Genomic DNA, 25551 nt, shown 5'->3' on the forward strand with positions numbered 1-25551 from the left:
CATGGGCCATGGAGTCTGCAGAACTGCAGACATGATCCCCAGATCTCACTGGCTCTGGTTAGTTTGTCCACAGCCTGGCCAGTCTTGGGTTCATGATATAAAAAGACCCATGGGATGGAGGGCAGCTCAAGGATGTGGGGGAAGGAGGTGCATCACACCCCAGGAGATCCCCCAGGATGTAAGGACAGAGCTGTAGGATTCCCTCAGCAGTGTTTCTGCTGTGCTGTGTTCGCTGAAGTCAGGGATCCCTGATGGATGCTGTGGAGACCCAGCTGCTCCGGAGGACTTGTATGTTTGGGAGGTGAATCAGTGGGTTGGAGGAGACTCCAGTTTCCTTCCCAGAGCAGAGGGTGGATGGCAGCAGGAAGATTCAACTCTGTGGTCCTGAGCTTTTCCAGACTCATACTGGCACCCATCAGAGAATCTGGAGCAGAGAAGGGATCATCTCTGTCCTTGGTCCCTGCTGATCCCATTTGGTCAATATCCAGCCCAGTGAGGGGTGTGGCTGGGCACTGTAGTGGTTCCTTGGGAGAAGCCTGCATGGGCAGGCTGCCCAGCTGGGAGCTGCAAGAGAGGAGGGCACGGATGAGGCAGTGCAACACCTTCCCCAGCTTGTTCTCAGCATTTCTCTACTTTCCTCTTGTGAAACCTGGAGAAGTGTTTCTGCTCAGTTCGGCATCCCCACGTTGAGCAGCACCATGGGGAGACAGGATCACAGCCTGTCCCAGCCCTCCTCTTCCCCTCTCCCTTCCAGGTCCCTGTCATGTTCTCCCTTCCCAGCTCTCCCGGCGGCCTGCGTCCCTCTCATCGAGGATTCATTGTCTTGTCAGCCTCTAGTTAGCCGGCATGCGTATGAATCATAAATTACCCCGCCCGGGCCTCTGCTATGCTTCAGCACAGACAAAAAAATTGCACTCCATCACCGTGTCTACTGGCTTTTAGTGGTATTGATCAATGCTGCTCCCTTCCCGCCCCCCCCCTTTTCATTTTAACCGAGCTGGTTAAGTGCAGTATCTTATTTTGTGCTGGGACAAATGAAAAGAATATTAGCAAGGGCTGAAATATATCTCTTTTTTATCTCTCTGCTACTTTTTTATTGAATCTTTCTGAGTAGGTGGCTTTCCGCAGGATGACAGCCTCATGACAGGCTCCTCATTAGAGCTGAGACAGTAATTGTGATGCATTTCCCTGCGCGGCCTTTTCACTTCTCCCCCCCCTCCTGCCTTTCCTCCTCTCTCCCTTTCCCCTGATTTGTAAAGTGATTGGATGTACAGACTCACTCAGTTTCTTAAATTATTGCCCAGCTTAATCCATCTTCCACTGCCCCGCACCGGGCAGCCATGATCTCCGCAGATGGAGAGCCAGGGTCGGATCATGAGGAGTTCCTCACCTCTCCTGCTGCCGGGCTGCCACTCGCCATGAGAAACATGGTGCTGGACCCAATGGGACGTGCAACAGCCTCCGATGAGCCCAGGGTGCTGTTCAAACATGCATTTTTACTGAGTGACCCATGGGATCAGCCTCAGCTGGGGTTAACTGTGTGCAGTAGCACTGCACCAGTTTACACCAGTCCTCTCCAGTATCCAGCTTGTCTGGACAGGCAGCTACAAGAACAACTCTTTCTTTGGAAGGAAATCAATATTTTAGCAAGCTTTTCTGCCTCAGATCCCTCTGTAGTTTTTACTCTCAGGAGAAGCAAGTGTATTTTCTAAGCTGCTTGGCAGCCTGGGCACATTAGCAGGGAGCAGTGTCGGGGATCAGGCTTTTGGTGGGGATGCAGCAGAGTGCAGGTCTTCTCTGTGACCCAGTTTGTTCATGGGGTTTTGAGGTCCCCCTGTCCATGTCTCTACGTGTTTTATACACTCATGGTATATAAAACCATCTGCCACTCATCCCTCTGCCTCTCTTTGCTGGATTCAAGGCAGGAGGGGCCCCGTGCTGTGCCAAGCACAATCCAAGTCCGGTTTCTGCTGGTGCCCTGCAGCATCTTTGCGCTGTGATGAAGGAGTGATTCCTCAAAAACATTTTTTTACTTGAAAAGCCATTTCTTCAGACCTCTGCCACCTTCCCACCTGCACAGACCTCCAAAAGGCATGTGCTCCTAGGGAGGCCTGCTCAATGCAGGGTGATTCCTCAGTGGTCTGGGTGTGCTTGCTGCTCTGTGGGGTGTTTGCAGAGTTAAGTCATGCTGTGGATGCAGTCATGGCCAGACACTGAACCCAGCCACAGCACACAAACCTTGAGTCACCTCACTGCCTATCACTGTCTCTGGCACCTGGATCTCCACTGCCATGTGTAGAGCAACTGCAGCAGGGGCCAGATCCAGGGTACCTGGTCCTGGGCAGCAAGCTGAGGTCCGCATCCCACAGCCAGGCAGAGGCCTGAGAGATGGGAAGGCCCTGATGGAAGGAGTGGGACGTGCCCTGACCTCGTGCAGGTTTTTGGGAGCCTATACCTTTTGGTACAAACCAGCAGGATCCAAGACAGTGCCCAGCAGGCAGGATACTGCGCCATGGGGATGGCACTGGGACCACACCAGTAAATAACAGGGAGATGGGGCAGCAGTGAGCAACGTTATTCCTGCTCCCTCACTTCATTACCAAATATTTTTTGCCTCTACTGTTATTCTGGGATGCTCTGCACTGACACATGAACCATCTCTGCCTTGAGCCACCCTTGTCATCTCCCCTCCTTGGCTGCCACTTACTACCAGGGCTCTGTGAGCCTCATCGGTTGCGGCGTGGGCTCGCCAGGAGAAGAGTGAGTGTTTTGCTATTTCCAAGCTAATATGGGGCTTTCTTTGAATTATTGTTTTTTGAGCTGGAAGGAAAGGAGGCTTGTCACACGAGATACCTGCTATCAGTACACAAATAACAGCAAGCCCATCATCGAATGGAAAATAATCGCCACGGAAACCGAGTTGCAGAGCAGCCGGGAGGGATTATTACAGGTGCTGGCAGTGGCGATGCTGTCAAGGAGCCTGTGTCAGCACTTCCATTACCACCCACCTGGCTTCAGCACGGCCCCTGAGGCAGGGCACAGGGCCGCAGGGCCCCTGCATAGGGTCATTTCTATTCGGAAGAGTTTCAGATCAACTGGTTTTGATTGGGTTTAAATGATGGAGTGTTTAAGAGGAAGAGAGCGCAAATAGGAGAGTGAGATGGAGGGAGGCATTTCAGAGGAGGGGGGTTTGGTACTCAGGAAGTGGAAAACAGTTTGATGTAGGAGAAATCAGGAGTTTGGACTGAAGAGGTGGTCCTCATGGGAGCAAGCTTCAGATGGTCACAAGGAAGGATAGCATGGGGAGGCACAGGTGGCAGCACCTGTGCCACCCGCGGCAGCAGTTCCTGGGGAGGCACCTTACTGTGCAAATAAGCCATCAGTGCCCCAGAGCAATGGAGTTATAAACAATTTATTTCATTCATTTGGCAACTTGCTGAGCTCCTGTGCAGAGTGAGCCCTCATGCCTTGTAAACTTTGCTCATTGACTTGGAAGCGCTGTTTACTCTGCGCTGCATAGTGGTGAGGGGCTGTATACATCCTGTGCTCTCAGGACTGTTGGTGGGCTGGGTTCCTTTTTTTTTTTTTTTTACTTACATTCTCTCCAAAACAGCAGTTTGCATTCTGCTTGTGAGGGAAAGCTCTGCCTTCCAAGTGATGCACTCCCACCCTGCATAAGCCTCCCAGTGCTGTCAGGGCACAGGTGCAGGGCAGGAGCAGGGATGACTTCATGGCTTCATGCCTATTCAATATCATGCTTGTGTCCCCAGAACCTGAGCCCAGCTCCCATCCTGGAGCCCAGGTCCCATTACCAGCTGCTTTGCAGTGAATCAGACCTTTCTCACGAGGACTCACGAGAATTATCTTCGATCCATATCAGTGTAACTGAGTGAAGAATCCGGCCCTCCATCCCCAGTGGGATCAGGAGGGTTTGGTCTAGTGCCTACCTGGGCTGGGATCCGTTTGCAGGTGCCCTCTGAAAGAGCCTGGGGACAAATTCCTCCACACAGGGGTGCATGTGCGCATTGAGCTCTCTGCTCTCAGAGCAGGAAATATTCGGTTTCAACACTTGGAGTTAAACATTTCCGCGGAGCCCAGGAGACCGTGCAAACAGCAGGAGCACCAAGGCTCTGCCTTTTCATCTCTCTGGCACTAGCAAGCGGGGGGTCAGAAGCAAGGGAAGCACGGCAGAGCCACGGAGGGTAAACACTGGAGCCGAGCCTACCGAGTAACCAGAGAGTGAAGGGGAGAGAGAGGGGCAAAGAAAACAAAAACACAGCTGCCAAAAAACAAAAGCCTGAAAAGAGCCATTCAGTGTCTCCCAGGAGCAGGTTTGGCACAGGGCAGGGAAGGACAAGCAGGGAGCAGGCGCAGGTCCCTCCTGCTCACAGATATGGGCCCTTTGTTTTGCCCTGGGCAAATCAATGCCCTCCGCTCCATCCAGAGAGGCAAGCACTTACACCCCAGCACCGTCCAGCCACACACATGGTGCAGCATCCTTTGTTTTCTCCTGGATATCAGGATGTCCCTGCTCTGGAGAGGAGAGGTGAGATGTATGCATCTCTCTCCACCCTGGCATTCACGAACAAAGCCTGAGGACTTGCCATGCCCATCCTCTCCCTCTCCGCACAACCCCATCCTACGCCATGGAGATGGGTACCACTGCCCGGAGCAAGACACCACAGTGTGGGTGTGTGCCAGGCTCTGGGCATGCTGCAGATGTGGATGCTGCTGATTTGGGGAGACGCATCCCAAGAGCAGCCTCTGTGGCACTGCAGGCACGCAGCGGGTTCCACAGACCTGGGGAGGCTTGCGTAGGTGTCCTCCTGGCACGGGAGAGGATCCCTCCTTTCTGCCTGTCACTTGTACTTAGCCCTGCTCCTGTGAAAGTGCAGTTGTCAGCCCCTTGGGCCAGGAGCCAGGGCTTCTTCTGTCTCCTGCTTTGCGATCTGTACGTCAGGGACTTGGCTGTGTGTCCGGGTTCCTGTTCTCCTGCCCCTCTGGAAGCCCTTGGTTCAGTGCAAGCACCAGCCTCCTGCACTCACTGGAGCAAGGGGATCTTCCCCAGCTGTCATGGGGATGCGGAATGACAGCTGTCACATCTTTCCTTGGCACAAATTTGTCACCGTATCATTGGTATAGCTGGTGGCTAAGGCCACTGCTGCTCAGTTCTCCTGCTGGCCTGGGCTGGAGTTCGGAGCAGCCATGGAAGAGAGCAAGGCTTCTTCCCATGGCCTGAGATCGCTCCTGGTTGCCCCAGCCATTGAAAGCCAAAGTCGCCTCTGTTTAGGAACATGCACTCCATGGGAGAGTACCAGAGAACCAGCAGGGCGCAAGGACTTGGGTGTGCAAGAGGTTAAAAATCCCACCAGTCTGGTGTACCAGCTGGTCCCCAGCAGGGGACCCTGACTATGCATCCTGATCCAAGGCTGCCAATCCCAGTTCTGTGGTCCAGGACAGTCCATCACCTCCTCCAGCAAATGAACATCTCTGGGCTCCCCGTAGAGCAGGGACACATGGATGCTCAACCTCTGTTCCACCCTTTGGTGCTGCTGAGAGCATCCCAACCCCAGCAGGCATCCCAGCCCCAGCAGCCAAAGCTGTGGATGGCAGGCGATGTGGGCCCCACAGCGGTGGCCTGGGCCAGGAGTGGGGATGCAGCATGGTAGGGCAGAGGGCAGCCTGTTTACCCATCCGTCTGTACACCCCACAGCGGGGATCCAGCAGGATTTCCCGTCCGCTCAAAGGCTGCCTGTTTATTTTGGGAGGGAGACTCAGACAGCTCCATTGTTTTGCTGTGAAGTTGGGGTTATAAATAGCAGGTGGTTGGGGACGCTTCTGGGCTATTTTGGGCCCCCACTAGACAAAAGTGGAAAAGCTCCAAGAGGAAGGTGGAATTACTGAAATGCTGACCTTTCTCGCAAGGGTCAGCAGGAGCTGGTTGTTTGGGTTTGGGTTGGATTCTGGGCGTTATTTAAACATGAGGGAAGGAGGAGAGAGGAAGATGTTCCAAGTTGCATGAACAGCATTCTGTGTCCTCCCTGGCAGAAAGGTGGTGGGAATGAGGGGCCGAGGCACCTGGGATCTGCCTGGGAGCCCCTGGGAGTGGCCCAAGTCCAGAGCAGAGACCAGCAGGGTTTTCCTCCTGGATGTACAGATGGGAGAGTTCCCAGTGGAGAGGGAAGCTGGGGAGGTAGGGAATGCCCCATAGCACTGGCCTGCCCCAACCTGCCCCTCATGCCTCAGTTTCTCCCACCTCCTATCAGGATGCTGAAGGAAAGGGCAAGTAATATCCCAATGATAGCCCTGCTTCTCCCAGGCACGACCACTTTGTCCTGCTGGAGGGCAAAGATAAGCCAAGGTGACTCTCAAACTTATTTCAGATGCTTTCTCTCGTTAAATGCCTGTGCCAGGCAGTTATACAGGGAGAAGCAGGGATCCAGTAAAGCTGCTCACACCAATGTTTTATCCTTTGAGAAGGTCTGTTCCTTTAATGGGGATTCATTTAACTGGACTCCACCATCATTAGGAACCATAAAATGGCACCTTTTGGCTCCTGATTGGAAGGCCACAATGCACGCAGCCCCCTTGTATCCAGCACTGGCTGCTTTATTGTGCATTACTGCCTCTCACTCAGATTTAACCAGTTTGATCCATGTCTAATACATAAATAAATAATCCAGCGGGAGGGTTCATGTTGGATGACAACAGGCAGCTATAAAGCACATTTCTCCCTGCCAGAGCCATCTGAGCCAGGCTCCGCACGCCCTCTCATGAGCAGAGCTGCTAGTACAGCTGGGAGAGGGGGCCTGGGGACCCGCGGGCTTCTCTCTTTTATGGGAACTTCATTGTTTGCTTTAGAGTTTTATTTTATGTTAAATAGATGCTGTATATTCCTTACAGAGGGGGCAATAAAGTTTCTGAGCTGGAAGAAATTGGCTTCAGAGCAGGGAGTGAACCAGGGAGATGTGGTTGGGCAGGGAAGTGGGGGAGAGGATTGAGTGTAAGGAGGGTGTGAGGAAACGCCTCACTTGCAGATCTGCCCCAGAGACTCAACCCAGCTAGAGATTGGGGTACACAGGCAGCCCCAAATCTCACCCAGGGGTGATACAGCCCCAAGGGACCCAGGGCTCCGGCAGCTGCAGGGTCTGGAGCTGCCAGTGGTGCAGGGAGGGCAAGGGGCCCCAGCCCAGCTCTGGAACAGGGGGAGCAATCCTGGGTGATGAGCATCCAGACCTGCTCCCTACCACATCCACAGCCTCATGACATGAGTTCTCCTCTGCCTCCCAACATTGTGTGCCCACGGGGAGGATCATCCTGACCCACCCAACTTCAGGAGTGTCAAGGAGGATTAAGATGGCTCTTTATGAGTTAATAGTGAGCAGTGTTTTGTCATCCATCTACTCCAAGTCATATCACCTGAACCGCATATGAGAAGCTGGGTTTGCACAGGGTCACTTGCAAAATGTGGCTGCTGATGCTGTCCCTGAAAGACTGAAGGGCCCACAGCCAGGGCTGGGATGCTCTTGTGTCAGCTGCTGTCCCACCGCAGAAGAGAGCCAATCCCTGCTTGTGGGATGGGGACAGAATCAGGGCTATACCATGAGGAAATCCCTGGATTTCAGTCCTGTGCTAGGACAGGAACCAAGGCAGAGCACAGACGATGCTGATGGCAGCTGATCTGAGCTAAAGCTTTTTCCCTTCTTTTCCTTCCCACAGGCAAAAAGAAAGCAACTTTGTTCGACAGCCAGGCTCCAATCTGCCCCATCTGCCAGGTCCTTCTTCGCCCTGGGGAGTTGCAGGAGCACATGGAGCAGGAGCTGGAGAAGCTCACCCAGCTGAACATCAGGTAAGCAGCTTCCTGGGGTCCACCAGCATCCCTGGTGACCTGGCTGGGGCACCTGCATGTGGCAGGGAAGATGGTGGTACCCACAGCTACCAGATATGGGAGATCTAGTGCTAGCCAGTGGGTCAGAAACATTTCCCTGGAGTTCACTGCCGTGGTAAAGTCAGGCAGAAATTCCTCCTGGAGGGCACAGACATCCCTTTCCCTGGGGACTTGTGTTTCAGTGAGCAGCTCTCATGTTGCTGACTCCTGTGACAGAGCAACCTTGCAGCATTGGTGCACGCTGCTCCTCAGCTACCTTCAGCTCCCTTCTGCTACCCCCAGCGCAAAAAAGTCACCTATTTAAAAAAAAAATAATTGCCTTTTAACTGCTAGAAGTTATTTAGGAAATGGCTGCAGCCAAGGGTTGGCAGATCCCTGCCCCTGCCTTAATAAAAGTCAGCAGCCTTGGGAAGGAGCGTGTTTATTTCAATTATTAATGAATTCTCTGGTCATTAAAAGGTGAGGAAAGGAATCAAACTGCCAGCTAGAAGCAAAGTTACATCACCAGGTGGTAGGAGAGGAGGGACAGCCTATGTGTCTGTGTGTGTGTGTGTTTGTGTGTGTGTGTACCAGGGTGAGGGGTGCACATGGCTGTGCACAGTGCAGAGGACGCAGAATCCATCGCTTGGCTTGGCTTGGATCTTCTTTGATTCAGCAATAGCCATTGCAGATGGAGGGAGCAGGAGGGAGCTTCAGTTAGAGAAAGAGAGTCCTCCCAAAATGGATCTGGGTTGAGATATCCCAAATTCGGCACCCACACCCTCAGGCTGAGACCCTCATTCCCAGTGTTGCACAGGAGGATAGGGAAGGGGGAAAGTAGGGAACAGGCAGCCCATTTATCCCCTGCAACACCCAGTCCCCTTGCAAGTGTAATTTATGGTGTAATTTGGGCCACATCCAACTTAATAAAGGGCCACTGCAAATTAGTGAACAGGTTTAAATGAACAGAAGCAATTAGTGCTCGGAGGAGCCCATCAAAGAAGTTGGGCCAATATCAGAGTGAAACTGAAACTGCAAGCCAGGAGCAGAGGCTGGCTGGCGCGAAGCGGTGATGGGAAGGTGGCGTTTAATGGGAAAGGAAAGGAAACCCTAAATCATAAAGCGTGACAAGGGCCATTGTGGGCCAGCTGACAAATGAAAAAGAATGGCATTATTCCTTTAAATAACAGCAGCAGTTAGAGAGGAGACAGCTCTCCCTGGCTTGCCCTCGCTTCCCTGGCCTGCTCCACTCGGCCATGCAGGCGGCAAAGAAGAATCAGAGGTCTTTATTAATTATTGAATAACGACTCCCTCCGTAGTGTGATAGAAAACGTTCAATCTAGGCGATGGATTCAGGCGATGGAGGCTAATCTGTAACACAGCAGCTCCGCATGGGGGTGGGCTCTCCCAGTCCCAGAGGGAGCCGATGCAGGGGCCAGCAGCAGCAGCAGGCAGGAAGGGCAGGAATAGCGGGCAGGATTAGCAGGCAGCAGGGTGTGAGGGTCTTGAAGTCCCGTGCACTGCCCAGCCCCAGCAGGCAGCTCGCTATAGTGGGTTGCTCCATTTCCCACTCCCCCACCTTTCCTGCCTGGAGAAGCCAGGAGCAAGAACACATCAACAAGAGAAGAGAGAAACTAATAATGATCTCAAATAACCCAATAAACATAAAAATAAAATGTAGGCCTATAAACGTGACGGGCACCGGCAGCCCTGGCCGCTCCCTGCCAATACCGACTTGTTACCGAAATGGCTGAGCAGCTGTTACTTATCAGTGTGATGGGGAGAAGCGAACCAGGGGGCTGCTTTCCAAGGGCTTTTTTTTTTTCCCTAATTTAAAGAGGATGCAGCCAATCATGGCTTGTGGTGTTAAGTTTTAATAAACCTTAATGATTTGCAACAAAATCATAAATTTCCTGTGCTCGGGGTTAGGAAGGCAGATCCCCTCCTGCCCACTGAGCCTGCAGCACTGGAGGTTTGGTGGGCACTGGATCAAGTCCCTGGAAAAGGGATTTCTCCAGGTGACCACAGGAGCTTCTTGGGGCTGAGATACAAGGAAGCTGTAGGCAGCACCTGGATGATGCTACCCATGGTCTCAGATCACCGCAAGCAACTCACCCACTCCAATGAACCCCTTGCTCAGCTGGTGGGAATGGGGTTTGTTATCCCCCAGAGAGAGGGACAGCCCTTTTTCCTGCCATGGACAGTACTGGTATGACTATCCTGGCCTCAGATCAGGGACATCTCAAGGTCAACCCAGCTGGAGCATCACACAGAGAGGGAGAAGGAGCCATGCTGGCAACAGGGCAGCACCCACCCATGCCTAGGGAGTTCTGTGCGTGTCCAGGGGACGAAAACCAGTTGTTGGACCAGTGATGAACATCTCTCAGGAGGATCCAACCCTGGTGCAGGATCCAGCTTTCCCTTGAAAAAGCTATCTTGAGTGGGAATGAGGTTTCTAGCTCTGCTGCCTTCTTGGTGTGTCCAGTCTCCCAAACCATAGGGAGAGACCTGGTCATACTCGCCCCACAGCTCCTCCACCCTGTGTGGGTCCAGCTGAGCCTTGTGCACAGCTCCACGCAGTGAAGCAGGGCTCTCTGAATGCAAATTTCATTTCTGAGCCACTGGCGCTGTTTCAAGAGCCGGCAGCCTCCGAGCCCTTCTCGGTGTTACATATGTAACAGCCTCATTGAACTTGACATGTCAAATTCAGGCCATTTGTGCAAAATCTCCCTTTAATAATACCGTTTCATTTCGCTCAAATGAGACTTGAATGCATGTAAAATGGAAAAGGATATTTAAGCGCTAACATTAGGCAGATGTCTTGCCAGAGGCCGATTGAATATATGAGATTTTGAAGTGCTTAACACGTTTTCGGTGCTCCCTCTTAGAATATGTCACCTGGCTTTCTTTTTTCTCCCCCTCTTTCCCTCCCCACCCGCCCCCCCTTTAAGTGAAGGGTATAAATTGAAAGAAAACAAAACTACAAGCCTTGGTTTTATGGGGTTTAACTCTTGCCAGGCAAGACTGTTGGTATTCCTCCTCCAAAGAGAAATTACCTTGGAGCTCACCTTTGCAGAGCACAGGTTCAAAGCAGCAGAGAGTGGGAGGCAGGAGAGTGGTGGCTCCACAATGCAGGGCAGAAGGGATGCTCTCCTTCCTCTGCCTGTACAGTCAGAGAGCAAAAGTTGCCCAGCTGAGCAGCTAAGTGCCACCCAAGGTAAAAATAAGAAATAATAACACCAACCCTTTGTGTATGCCTGTGTCCTGTGCCTCAGCCAGGCTGGTTGCCACAGAATACGTGAATATTCCTGGTTTGTGTGCACAAAGCTGATCTGGATGTGAGTCTCCTATCCTCACTCAATATACATTCACTTGTTTTACACCTCATCTGTGTTAAAGGCTCGCAGTAAAGCACACTGAAATGTGAGACTCATTCTGGAGCTGTGAGTGGCTGCAGCTCCAAGCTTCAGCCGGTGCTCTGGCTTGCAGCTGCATTTCCCCAGCCTAGAGCTACCTGGGGAGTGCAGGTGGGCACAGCGTTCTAGAGCAGCACCCAGGGCTGTCCCTCAGGACACGCACACACATCCCCGTGGGCATTGCTACATGTGTCACTGCAGGTAAATACTGTGAGCAGGGGTGGCAGTGGGCAGGGGGACCCTTAATCCCTGCCTGCTCTCCCCAGGCAGTGACTGCAGAGCACTGCTGATGGAAGGGAGGCTGGGTGGGGAGGGCAGGTTTGGGGCACTGGTTTGAGTTCGGGGTGGGAGGAAAGATGAATTTGAGGACAGAAGAGAAGTAAAGGAGGAAGAAAGAGCTGTAGAGCCAGCCTCAGCTGATGCTCCACAATGATTCTTTCTAGAGTTTGGGGAAGAGACATTTATTGGCCATTTTAAAAACCATAGGAAGTCACATCACAAATATTACAGTTGCTGAGTTCAGCACTTTGAAGGTTGGGAATGTGCCTTTGGATGCAGTGGTTTTAATAGCATAACAGTCTGTTCTTGAATATGCAATGATTCTTTTTTAAACAAAAATATTTGGCAGGTGGTGTTTTTATTTTGCTGTGTGACAGCTGCCAGATTCTCCCCTGCATTACCAGCAGCAAACCTATGCTTCAGAGCTGGGATTTCACCTCCCCAAAATGGATGAGGTGTATCAGTATAGATGGGGAGTGATCCAGACGGTGGAGCAGTGAGGGTGATGATGTTCTCAAAGTCCCCCATGGCTGTGCAAACTCTCCCCCCATTCACTTTTCTTTCTTTTTGCCTTTGCAGTCAGTAATTAATCTGAGCACGTTTGTGTTATAAAGCCTGTGCCCACCTGTTGGCTGCTCCCAGCCTGGGCCAGCAGCTCTCATTGCTCCTTGCCATTCTGCTAGGGGTGTGGAGACACATCCCTGCACATCCAGCATCTCAGGAGCTACTGATTTCCCCTAATGACCTTCCTGTGTGTCCAGGAATAATTTCTCTTCTGCTTCTGTGATTACGAAGCATTTCCCGGAGCACAGAGGGCACCAGGGTCTTGCACCTTGGTGCAAATGGAAAGTGCTGCAGGCTGTTCTCTGTGACCTCAAAGATGCTGTCACAAAGAACCAAATAGTGTCAGGCAAAGGAGGGCAGAGTAAGATGCCGTGGGAAGGCCCGTGTCAAAGCAGGTGAAGTGCCCAGATGGGGGATTTAGCTTGACTTTTGGAGCCAGCTTTGATTCATGTCAGAGGAAAGGAGCCAACCACAGGACTATGGTGCTCCAGCTCCTGTAGCAGCATTCAGTGCACCTCTGCCCAGGCTTAAATCTTCCTTTGGAAGCTCTGAAGCTTCCTCTCCCTTGTTTGCACACATGCTCTTTTCCTCTCACTGTTCTCAATCCTCCTTTCTTTCGCAGCCAGGGCAGAAGCAGAAAGTGCTTCCTCAGTTCCTGGCACTGCAGAGAGCATCCCCATCCTGCTGTGAGGAGCTTCAGCTCCAGGTTTCTTTATGCAGAGAGGCACAGCAGTAGCTCCTCTCAGGGGACAGAGGCAGCTCTGGGCTCAGTGGGATAAGGAATGAGGAGGAAACTGGCAATATAGCTAAAACATGAAGGCTGTGGGACCTTGGGAGATAAACTGGTCACAAGGCAAGTTGTTCTTGAGAGATGTCTTCAGACCTCTGGAGATGCATCCTGCTTTTCACATCTTTCACAGGTTGCTTTCCCAGTGTTTTGTGGTCTTTCTGATTAAAGTCATCCCGTGCTAACCCCCCAGAGTCTGCATTGGAAACTCCTGCTAGTGGACAGGTGGGCAAGCACATCATCCTTGTGGTCCCTGTGTGCCCAAATGACAGGGGCTTGGTCTGTTGCTCCTGGTCACGATAAGGACCCAGAGCAAGTTATGAGATGTGGCTCACAGCCCTCTCCTGCTCAGGGAACCCTCTGTTTAAATACAGCTGCTGCTTGCACTGCCCCAGGGAAGTGTTCACTTCATTTCTGTAGGATCTGCCGAGCGCTGTGTTGTCCCAAAGAACCTTTGGAGGAGACCTTCCAGGGCCAGCATGGACAGCTGCTGTGGGAAGGGTGAGTGGCCGTGCTGCCAGGCCCAGCAGGATAAACAGAGTGTGTAAAACCCGAATTAGCTGTGTTGTCATGTGTCACATCAGGGTCATGGCTCTCACCTCAGGTCTCCTTGATTTATGCCTGGGGACTTTAACTTGATGACCAGGTACTTCCCCAGACTTCTTGTGCAGCAAATGCTGCAGGTCCCCCAGCCTCTTGATGAGAGAGGTTAGAGTGAGAAGGGTTTTTTCCAAGCTCTGTTGGAATACATGATTCCCTTCCTTGCATGCAGTAGACACCTGCGGGCTCTCCAGAGAAGGGAAAGAGCCCTGACCAACAAGTGAGATTGCAAGCAGGCATTGCAACCTCCTTCTCCTCAACTTATTCCTGTCTCTTTTCTTCCTTCTTTTTCCCTCTTTTTTTCCCACCCTCTTCTTTTCTTTTCTTCCCTTTCTCCCCCTCTTCTTCCCCCTCCCTCCATCTCTCCCCACCCCCCGGTATCGAGGCGACATCTCCAAGCCAAGTACTTTTAATTTCGCCCGTGGCCCTTGCTGACACGGTGGATATGCACAGCAAGTTAAATTCCCGCCTGATCAATAAAGCAGAAGCAGTGTGTCCGACTGGTCGATATTTTTTTATCTGTCTTCAGCCCAGTCCTGCTGATGACAGCCCCCTGTGCTTCAGCAAAGGCACTCAAGGGCATCGGGCTTTGGCAACACAGCTCTTTTTTTTATTTAAATTAAAAAAAAACCCAGATGCCTACAAAAAAAAAAAGTTCATGGAGTTTGGCCTTTGCTTAATAACGTTTTATGATTTATCTTAATTTTTAATTGAAAAAAATTTGCGAATTAATTGATTTCTGGGACTTGCCAATTAACATTGTAATTGGGTGCATGATAAATTTCGAGGGAGCATCATTTTTCTCCCTCTCCCCCTTGTCACCGAGAAGGGGAATCGCGAGGGCAGCTGCTTCCTATCCGTACGACCCCCGCTCTTTCCCGAGGTGCTGCTGCCCTCCTCCCCCCTTGCTACTGTATCTTAAAGAAGGAACAAGAAAGCTAATAAAGTCGTGTTATTAGAGTCTCGCCAGAGGTGACCCCTCAAGGCATAAATCCAGCCTGGGGAGATGCTGGGGACAGGTACTATTAAGTGCCTGAGCGTGCTTTGCAGGTGGGACTCGGTACTTCTCCTGCAGCACCCTCTCCCTGGCTGTGCCCTCCCAGTGCTCCCAGGGGCTTTCCCAAAGGGCTCTGGCATCCCCCAAGGTGTTCAATCGAGCAGTTAATTGCCTGTGATGTCTCCTTCGTGCTCCTCCTGGGTGTGAGTCCTCCATGCTTGTCCTGCAGCCAGTGCTCACCAGCAAAACCAGGCTGCGGGGACAGGCTGGTGTTTGAGAGCTGCTCTAGGGACACAGAACGAGTTGTTCGCATCCTGTTCTGGCCTGATTCCCTTGGGGAGCAAGTCCTGCCCCACAGCAGCAGTGGGGCATCCCATGCTGCCCACGGCAGAGGTGTTCAGCATGGAATCTCAGCCCTGGAGTCTGGGGTGTCCAGTTTCAGGCACAGATGCATCTCCAGCTGGGTGGTATCGCCTGAAGCTTTCTCCAGCAGTTTGACTACTGTCAGATTTAAATTAAACTTGTCTGGAAGTGTCAGCTTTTTGGTGATTCCCGGGCAAGGCCAGGACCACCTGCCACCACAAGGCAGCTAACAGGGTCACATCCCTGGGTGGGGTGTGGAGAAGTGAGTGAGCTGGCTGCTGCCAAAATGAGGACTGAGGACACAGTGTGGTGTTGAGGCAGTGAGAAGAAGCCACCCTGGGGAGCGGAGACAGTGGAAATACCAAGTAAATGGGAGCATGCTTTGTGTCTCTGGTGATTCTCCCACCCACTCCATGTGCTGGTATGGATCACCTCGCCACAGTCGGCTCAGGTGTCCCATGCATCATCTAAAGCCCAATGAGCTTAGATGGGGCTCCACTGTCCTATCCTGCTGCTCCTGCTGCACCCCAGCCTGTGGAGGGAGTGAAGGATGCCAGCCCAGGTGGAGGGTCCCAGGTTCCCTAGCAGAGCCACAGCTCTTCCCACCAGCCAGGACACGAGAAAGGCCAGGAGCAGTCCAGCTCCAGGTTTGCCAGTGTTGATGGCGGGGAAACATGGGGGAATGGAGAGAAATTTATGAGGAGAGGAGTCTGTTTATTATCTAGCCAATGTGGTGCTGCTGATACCATGGATTTATCCTCTTTCATCCCTCCTCTGATTTGTGTCCCTGCCCCTCACTGTGGCAGATTAATCATGGACAGAAAGGGAAGAGAAACCCTTCAGCTTCCTCCTGTGCATTTAGAGGGTGGCAATGACAGCAGCCTGGACCCTTCACCCACGGCTTTTCCAGCAGAGAGAGCACAAGCCAGGCAGCTGCCTGCCCTGCTTAGAAATGCCCCGTTCCTCTCCTCCATGGCAGACCACAGGGAAGGCAGAAGCTGTTGTCCATAATCCGTAGGTGAGAAGCACCTCTCATGGGTCAGAACTTCCAGGGTAGCACAGCAAATGAAAAACCTGTGGGTCCTGTTTTCCCTTGCTCATGCAGTGCCCCAAAAGGGTTATGAACACTCCTTAAATTGCCTTCAGACCTGTGGTACCTACAGTCCATTCCCTGACTCCAGGGCAGGGATTTGAAGGCTGAGGCTTGGAACTCTGGAGGGCAAAGCCCTCCTCTGCTGCTGACTCTCGGAGAGTGGGAGGCCTGGGAAGGAGTGTGTGGAAACCCAAGGGTGAGAAATAAATCTCCGGTCAGTTATTTGCCCTGGAGCAATGCATGTCTTCTGCAGAGCCTCTTCTGAACTGCCACGTGAGCTGGGAATAATTAAACAGTCATTATAGCCATGGTAGCAAAGAGCCCCCCAAATCAATCTAATGCATGACCTTTCCCTCCAATTTTCCTTTTTATTTTTTCCAGCCACCTCCTTTTCAAATAGTGGGAGAGAAATGAAGCTAGCCACAGTCTCCTGCTCAGCCCTGCACTCATCCTCACCCCAGAAATCTGTTATCCACTCTGAACAGGGATGTGGGGTACCAGAGGTTGCTAAAGGAAAACCCAGCAGGGCAGAAAGAGTTGGGGATGTGAATAGGACAGAGCAAATAGGGGATTTCGGCGTGGTCAGATCATGCCACAGTGTTTTATGATTCTGCTGCATTTCATCTCTTTGGGGGAGGTGGGTGACTGCCCTGTGGGTCAGATTTGTCACAACTGACTGTTGGACACTGAGGTCTCACAAATATTGACTGGGGGAGCATGTGGGAAGCACATCTGGCACTGTAGGTGTAGAACATTTCTATCCGTGACTGACTGCAGCCTCTTTGGCAATTTTTTACCATCACTCAGCCCTTTTCCCTTATCATGGGATGCAGGTGCCACTGGGGGAGCCACAGCAGGTTAAAAATCCCAGTGTGCTTCCTGTGATGGCACAGATCTCGCTTGGCCATGCTGGGGGCTGTCACCTGCAGCTAGGTGTAAAATCAAACTCCCATTTCCTTATTTAAGCATCAAGTGACGCTTCCACTTATTTAAACTGGCATTCACAAAAATCCAATTCCGTCTCTACCCAGAGACTGTTCCCTTACAGCTGGTGTTGCCATCCACACGGCTCTGCTGGAGGCTTTCTCTGCTCCCGGGGCTCGCATCCCAAGGCTACATGTTCAAGTCACAAGTCCTGCAGCTAAAAATAAATTGTTTCCAGTTGTTTGGGGTTTTTTTACAAAATATATCCACTGGCTGCAGCCTGTAGAAATCTTTTGGTTTTGCAGGATCTCATGTGGGAGCTGAACAGGTTGGTGCCTGTCAAACAGGGGGCTGCTGAGAAGGGATTCCGCGGAAGAATGGCAGAGCTGGAAGACTCCAGCTGCATGGAAGCAGCCCTTTTACCTGCTCCTTACTGGTTCAGTGTCCTTCAGGGATAAGCAGAAACAACTGTAGCTGCCCAAGCTCCAGGAACTTCAAACCTTCAGCTAATGACCTGATTTTTCCTTGTGGGAAGAAGCAGCAGCCTACATTCATGGGGGTGATAAGGGACCACTCCTTGTGTATTGCCTTTTTATTTCCTACAGCAAGCACACCCCAAAAGGCAGGACCATAACAAAGTAAATAGCTTGAAGGTCATTGTGTGTAATAGCAACCATGGCAGGGGTAGAGGAAACCCCAAGACTGTGGGTGAGGAGGGCACATGCTTGGCTTGCTGTGCTGCCCTTTGGGAAATCATGACAGAAGCACTGGGCCTGAACAGCCCCTTGAGGCTCGCTCAGGGACATGCCAGGGGATTCCCATTTACACCTGGGGATGCTCCTAACCAAATGTGCACCTAGCATTAAAGGACATCTGCATGTCTCTGGTATAGCCTGAATCCTGCTTTCATTGTGAAGTGCTCTGCTGAGAGGAAATGCTCCTCTTAAAGCTGATGGTCCCTAATATAGAGGAGCAGTGTGTCCCCAGCAAGCATCCTGGAGCACGTGGGGATCTGGCTGTGCTGCTCCCGTTAACAGGTGATGCAGCTGTAGCACTGGGCAGAGCTGTCTGGCAGCACCAGAGCAGGGGCCTTATTTTGTCCCCATGGGGGGCATCCAAACACATGGGGATACATGAATGCACAGACAGAATTGGTGTCTCAGCCCCAAGAAAGGGAGCCAGTGTGGAAGCAGCCCTGTCTTGCTTGGAAAGGCAAAGTCTTCAGGAGAGAGAGAAGGAAAAATCGCTGGGTCTTCCCAGGGTGTTCCTTGCTCTTCTTTGGTACTTTGGGGGGGTTGCCTAAAAGGGAAAGAAGTTGTTTTGCTGTAATGAACTAGATAAACAATTCCCCAAATAGATTAAAACTAACTGTAACTTAGAAAAGCGGGTAGTAATTATATTTTATTAGCTAGCAAAACACCATTTTTTTATTTCATAAGATAATTCTGTGTAAATCACCTTAATTAGAAGTGTCAGATGAGCCCGTGAATATCGTACTTAGTAACTAATTTCCTATGTACAGGTTATAATTTAAAACACATGGATCACTCGCTGAGTGGAAATATGCTAGCCATGAAATAATGTGGGGAGTGTTGGGGTTATTACTATGTAAATGTGTAATCATTTCAGACCACTGCAGCCTGGCTGGGTGATTAAAGAGAATCCCAAGGTCTCCGAAGATTGTGCTGTCTGCAAGGGCCTAGAGCAAAAAAACTTTAAAAGGCACCGAAAAGTGTTTGAACTTTAAAGGTCTTGATTTCCCTTTTACCATTTTTAATTTGTCTGCAGTGTTTATGGAGGGGAAGGTTTCTGTTTGCTGACAGCCTTTCGATCCTGAGCCCGCTGCCAGCATCCTTAAGATGTGCAGGGGGCTGCAGCCCTTGTACTTTGGGGGCTCTTTCATGGGATGGAGAAAAGCACCCTTAAATTGCAGGGTCTGGGTGCTTGGATGACCTGGGCTTGTGCCCATTCCTAACCCATCTCTGGATCTAAATAAAAACAAATTGCAAACTCTTACTAGCAATAGAGTAGAGCTACAGAGTAAGAAAGGGGGTGGGTATTAATAATCCTCCAGATGAAGAATAAAATAAGTTTGCCAAGTTACCTAAACCGGTCCCATTCCTTATCGGTCCCAACAGCAGAGGCTTGATCTTTTGGCTGACCATTCTGAAAACTTCAGCTTCCTGGCCCTAACACCACTTCTAGGAGGAATTAATTATGTTCTTCCTCTTCCCCTTGAAAAGGAATAATTTTAAACACCTTTAACAAGAAAAGGGAGGAAATGGGTTTGTTTTTTTAACAAGGCATTTGGTTTATAAAAGGTAAAAAATTTGTTTCACACTTCATGTGATTGAAAAATTCAGGGTACTGCTGGAGGTGGAGAGGGGATGCAAATCTTTCCCATCATGCTTGTTCTTGCACAGCTTGAGGTGGTGCCAGGGCTGTGTCTCAGTGGGCAGCAGGGACTAATTCTGTTCTGTGACACCTCCTGAGGGTAGAGAGCAGAGCTGGGGGACAGGACACAGGGGACATCCTGTACCCTTGGTGAGCATCCCACAGCACATCCCCTCAGGGAAGTGGGGCTGTGTAGGAGGTGACACCCCAGCCCATCCACCCGTGGTCCCCAGGAACCGTAGCTGGAAGCAGAGCTGTGGCATTTGGAGTGACCTGATGGCAGTGGATAACTGTGTGTTTCCACCGTTTCAGGGCAGGGGGCAAAAGGCAGTGGCACTGGGAGAGGAGGGGGGCCATAGCCCCAGGAGAAAACACCTTCCTTCATCCCTGCTCATTTCATAACACCCAGCCATCTGCCAAATCAAGGCAGATTAAAGCCAGCCAAATTCAATTTTTCCCTGCTGGCACTGCAGCTCGGCATCTGGGGCTAAAGTGTCCCCGACAAAGCGAACATGACAGGCACATTGCTTTTTTGTCACATCTAGTACTGTGTTGATCTTCTAAAAGTCTCATAAAAATTTATTGATGTCTCCCATATTGCTGTGATTGAGAAGAAAGGAGCGCGGGTGTGCGGAGCCGGGTGCGCGCGCGCGGGCGAGCGTGTGTGTGTGTATATTAATGTTTCTGAAGTAGATCTGATTTGATATGTCTTGTTCTATTGTCAGCATCTGTTTAGCGAGGCTTTTTAATACTTTCTGGCTGCCGATCACTCATCCTTAGCCTGGGATGCAGGCTTGCATACAAATTTTGTTATTAAACACAATTCCATTCCCCCCCTTTCCCCAGCCCCCGCCTCCCCCCACTAACCTCCCCCCTCCACCACCCACCCATCCATCATCTCCCTGGGGCTATGGGGAGCTGGGAGCCAGCCGCCCCACCAGCGTGTTCTTACAAGCACAGGCACTGGGCTTGGCAACATATTTCAAGAGCCTTTTGCCTGCTGCAGGTGCTTTGCATTGACAAATCGAATCATGGGGAAATAATTTATTTCCTAATGCTGTTTGCAGCATGTTAGCAGGAGAATTTACATGAGAGAGATTACTTTAATAACCAAAAAATTACAGTGCAGGCCTCCCCGCCATGTTGGCTTTGATATGTAATTGTTTCAAGTTTAACCTGTCTGGAGGGGGGAAGGTGTTATTAAATCTATAGCATCTCCCGCTGGCGGGGGCAGGAGAGGAGGAGCACCGGGTAGGGACCTCCTTCCCTGCTAAATGGGGAACAAGCTGAATTAACAAATCACTCCAGCCTCCAGCAGAGCTGCTGCTTCCCCAGTGTGCCTGCAGCTGAGGAGATCTTTTTTCCCTTGCTCTTATACCGATTTAATCTCCTTCTCTTTCCTATTCTCCTTTTTTTCATTGTGCCTGACCCTTCAAGGGGCTCACCACCTCTGCTCCCCTCTCCCTGGCTTTCTTCCCTATCCCCCTGCAGACTTGCGCTCTGCTTTTTCCTGGTGCTGGGAGAGGAGCTGTGCAAGCCCCAGGCAGGAGGAGAGTCAGTGTTTGACTCATGTGGCTGGGTTTGGAGACTTCCACTCATATGACCATTTTGTTACAGCTGGAAAAATAGTTGGCAGTGCCCTCCTTCCCATGCCCCTCCAGTCAGGGTGAGGAGGCTCTCGGCCCAGGGAAGAGGAACGATGTGCTTTGCTATTTGACCTTATAAGATCTCTCAAAGCACTCCTCTCCTTGCCTGCCAGTTTTGTGACTGACCCCATTCTCTTCTCTCTTGGCAGCAAGAGCTCCATCCTGAAGGATGCCATGGCAGCAGGCACCCCCAAGGTAAGTTAGCACAACTCAGTATATTTCCCCTGCCCCCCAAGGGATGCTCTTTACACCCCGTGACCTTCCCAGCCTGCTCCCTGTCCTGCTACCTGATGTCTCCCAGGAAGGCGGCCACACTTTGGGGGCCAGCGACACTGGGGAAAGCTGCTGTCCCCACTCACCTGCTGGGCTGGAGCAGCCAAGTGCCTGCACAGGGCTCTGCATTCCTCATGCAGCCGAGGAACGGCGGAGCTGCTGGGCTCTGGGACTCCAGATTGTGTCTAATGACAGCTAATGAAAGCTGATCACACACAGCCTGAGCCTGGGAAATCAAGTGTGGGAGTTCCTGGAGCCAGAGCCATATGCCAGCTTTGGAAGGGGAGAGTGGGCCTGCCTCAAGGGAGTGAAGCACACCCAAGGAGCAGCCCAAATCACTGAAGACCCCATCTCAGCCACAACCCCCTCCCCAGGAGCCACCCACACCCCTTTGGCTCAGAATGCAGAAATACAAAACTCAGAGAGCATCATGGCATCACTGCAGAGGGCATCATTTACTGATTTGCTGCTGATTCGTTGGACTTCATGTGGCACAGGGGTGGGAAAGACCAGAGCTTGGGCAGGCGAGCAGGTGGCAGGAAGCACTGCAGGGCATCACCTCTGAAAACCATGCTGGGCTCCCCAAGGTGGGCAAAGGCAAGTGGTCCAGGTTCTCCTATACTTCTGGTGACACAGTCCAAGCGAGGGAGGCTCCTGGCTTCCAGACTAGTGCACTGCATCTCTCACAGGAATTAACATCACATCTCATCAGAATTATTTTCCAGTCTCATTCCCCCTTGGTTTTTCTGGAAGCTTATGGTGATTTTTTTGGCATGTGATGTCAGAAACAAAGACTGACATTTCAGCTCTAGATTTTCTCCTTGGGGCTGGGTGTCTTGCCAAGTACATCAACACCTTGTCTGCCCCACCAAGGGAGAGGCCTGGGAGCCACTGTGCTGACCTGAGTTCCTGGCAGGTAGGGATGACTTCCAAATAACCCCAACAATTTCCCAAACCTTTCAAGGGAAAATAGAAATTGCAGTGATCCTCCATAGTGCTCCACACCTTTGACCCCTGCATGACTATACTTTGCTCCTGTGCCCTGTCCCAGGGAGATTAGGAGGAGAGTGGAGACCTGACTAATTCTCCTGTGAAAAAACAAGCAGAGAACAGATAAATCCCCAAACCCACCCACTGCTGATAATCCACAGAGTGTGAGGCTGCCTTGGGATGTCTTGAAGGAGCTGGAAAGGACACCAGCAAAATGAAAGCATCTGGACTCGGCAATCTTCCCATTCCCTCCTCATCAGGACTCAGTGTAGATAACTCAACGGCCCCAAACACATTGCCTGTGAGGGAGAAGGACGGCTAGGAAGACAGATTAGCTGTTTGGAGGCAAACACAGTGAGTGACTGACAGAGACCAGATAAAGAAGAAGGTCCATCTCACGGCAGGGCCAGGCTTTTGAAGTTTCCATTGACAAAGAATCCCATTTGCCTTGAGCGAGGGGATTAAACTGGGACTGGAGTATCGTTCTATGTAAAAGAGATCAATCGTCCCCTGTCACCACATGGATCTTTTCCCTTTGCCCGTCACGTCTGGGACTAAGAACATTAACTTCAAGAAGCCAGGAGAGCAGGGAGGGAGAGGGTAAAATCAGGAAATCTTTCATTCCCTTCTCAGAGAGCTTGAAAGCTTCTCAGCCCAGGAGGATTCATTATTTCTAGGTGGCTTTTGCTGGGAGACAAGTCCTGTGTGGCATGGGAAGGCACAGTGCTGTCACCTTCACCTGAGCTTGGTATTAAAGGCCTCTTTGTAACCAGGTGGGATTGAGGAGGAGGGTGGTGGGGAGATGAAGGCTGCTCTTTTCCTTTGTGCCCACTGCATGTTTGCAATATGGGGTGTGAATAGCCCATTAGGATATGAAGTCCCTCTGATATGGTCCCAGGCAGAGGGATGGGGGACAGACCCCCAGAGTGGGCATGCAGTCCATGTCCAGGCACCCAGGCATCACTGGAGGTTTGGCAGGCACCTCCAGGGAAGACCTGTACCATGTCCCACTTCCCACTCCGGGAACTGGTGGAAGGAGACTGCTGCAATGTTTCCTCGCCAGTCCTTCTCAGGGTGCCAACAAAAAGGCCAGCAAGGGAGAAGGGGCTGCACCTCGCCATCCTTCAGGAGAATCCAATGGCAAAATGAACAGGGGCAAGCTGGTTTCACTCAGGGACATAGGAACTGGGATGGGTGCAGGCTGGTAGTTACTCCTGTGGTCACCAGTGGCTTTGACTCCACTTTAGGACTCATTTAGGACCTTTGCCTATAGCATCACTACCATTGCCACTTCTGTGCTGGCCTGAGGCTCTTCCTGGGGTGCAACTGGGACAGGGGATTTAATCTTCCCATGATCTGTGTCCTGGCTTGGCTCCCACCCCATCCCCACAGTTGCCCCAGCAAATGTCTCTCTGGGCAATAAAAGCCCAGATGTAAATGCATATTCCTCACTCACTGCTCCCCTGCCCCTGAAGAACTGTCACTCACTGCACTGGGTCAATTTTCATGGCAATATGTCAAAGAAAATCCAATCACTCAACATGGGATGTGATGAATGCAGGATTATTGTATCAGGTTCTTCTATTATCAGAGCTGACTGAGGCAGTGATGGCCAAGCAAGGGCTGTGAGCTGGGGCTCCAGCCAGCACCACTGCTTGGTGCCTGGGCTCCCTCTCTGCAAAGGCAGCTCAAAGGCAGTGTTGAACACCACAGATCTCCAGCTTTCAGGATCCTCATCTGCCATTAGAGACCAAGCCTAATCGATGGTGATACACCAGTGTGGACAAGGCACTTGGACAAGCAGATTGTCACTCAGAAGGTCCCTTTCTGAAGGTCTGTCCAAGCCAGCCATGTCCCAGACCTCTGTGAGCCCAGAGCTTCCCTGCAGCTCTCCCCAGCATGGCCAGAGGTTGGGTCTCGGGCAGAGCAGGCAGCAGGAATGTCTCGCAGAGGCATTTGGAGAGCACCATAGACTCTGCTTGGCTGCCCAGGAGTCTGTACGTAGCTGTCAGCAGCACGAGTTCCCCTTGAGTATCGTTCCTGGACTTCATGCTCTCCCCTTGCCTTGGCTGCCTCTTGCAAGGCAGGAGAGGAGCACACACTGGGTTGAACCCATATTGGCGAGGTGTAAATCCAACTGTTCCCACTCTTCCTTGAGCAGCTGGTGGTAACTGTAGAGTCAGCATTCCCGGGTCCTCATTGCTACCTAAGAGCACTTCAGTACTGCCCATATTTCAGGGTATCAGCTGCAGACCATTACTTGTCACCTAACAGGTAAACTTATATCCCCTGTGGAAGAGCTGGTACTGATCACTGAAGGGGAACAGACTAGGATCCATGAAGCATCCCAGCTCTTGTGGTGGGTTCAGCATTCAGTTTCCACTGCTGCTTCCTAATACATGGCTGCAAATTGTGTCCTGGCCATGCTCTGGCTCTTGCTGCAAACAAACACTGACGTGAGTGGCCACGAGCAAAATCCATCCCACGCATCCAGCAGATGCCTGCAGCTGGTTTGTTTAGGTGTGCACCAGCTCCACGGAGGGTGCTCGCAGGAAGGCAGCCAGCACACTTCTCCCAGACCTCCGGCAGAGCTAGAAACCAAGCCACAGTGCTAGAGCTCTTTGCTTCCCCCACCCACCCCTGTGATTTTACAGCTTCACCGAGCAGTTTGAGAGAGAATTACAACATCTAGTGGGAAATTTGACCACTAAAGCCCTCCAAGGAAAAAGAGCTTCGAAGCAAGCAAGATTTGGAGCCTTAAACCTTGACAGAATGTCTGTATTAAGCCCTTCCCAGCTGCCTCACTTGAGATGAAATTTCTAGCACAATCATTTAACTTCTCCATATCATGTCTGGTGGTAGGAACAGGGGACTGGTGTCTGGGCCCTGGGGTTTTAACTCCTTCTCTTGTGTCACTGACAGACTGGGAGGTTGGAAAAGTCTTTTACTATATCTGTGCCCCCTCCCTCTGTAACTGTGATTTACAAGGAAAGATTAAAAAGCTTAATCTGGGTATTGCAGCAAAGCTATGGCCAAGCTGGGGACGTGAGAACAGCCCACAGATATGTGCAGGAGAGGAAATTATGCAGGATGAGTGTTAGCTGGCTGTGCTTCCTGCAGTTTGGGGTGATGAATACCAGAGTCACTCCAAAACCAAGTATCTGCCAGGTTTTATTCCATAAAACAAATTACCCCATGACCAAATAAAGCCCCTCACTCCCCTTGGGCCAAACAGCTGTACCCTCCCGTAAGACCAGGGGAAACCACTGCATTTGGCAGAAGGAGCAGAGAGGGGCAGACCTGGGCCAGACCTCTTTCCCCCTCCATCTTCAGAGTGCTGATGGGCAGTTCTGCTGGA

The 25551-nt window shown here is 51.4% G+C and overlaps 1 protein-coding gene across 6 annotated transcripts in view; it reads left to right on the plus strand.

The window, feature by feature from the left end:
• RNF220 (ring finger protein 220) overlaps window positions 1-25551 on the plus strand; it is a 220847-nt gene that overhangs the window by 129817 nt on the left and 65479 nt on the right. For all 6 annotated transcript variants that reach the window (XM_032117589.1, XM_032117593.1, XM_032117592.1 and 3 more), the window contains 2 exons: window positions 7720-7849; window positions 21080-21125. In XM_032117589.1, coding sequence (XP_031973480.1) covers window positions 7720-7849; window positions 21080-21125 — 176 coding nt within the window. The remainder of the gene's footprint in view (window positions 1-7719; window positions 7850-21079; window positions 21126-25551) is intronic.

Source organism: Corvus moneduloides, chromosome 9 (assembly GCF_009650955.1).
Source record: "Corvus moneduloides isolate bCorMon1 chromosome 9, bCorMon1.pri, whole genome shotgun sequence".
In the NCBI taxonomy this organism is placed as follows: Eukaryota; Metazoa; Chordata; class Aves; order Passeriformes; family Corvidae; genus Corvus; species Corvus moneduloides.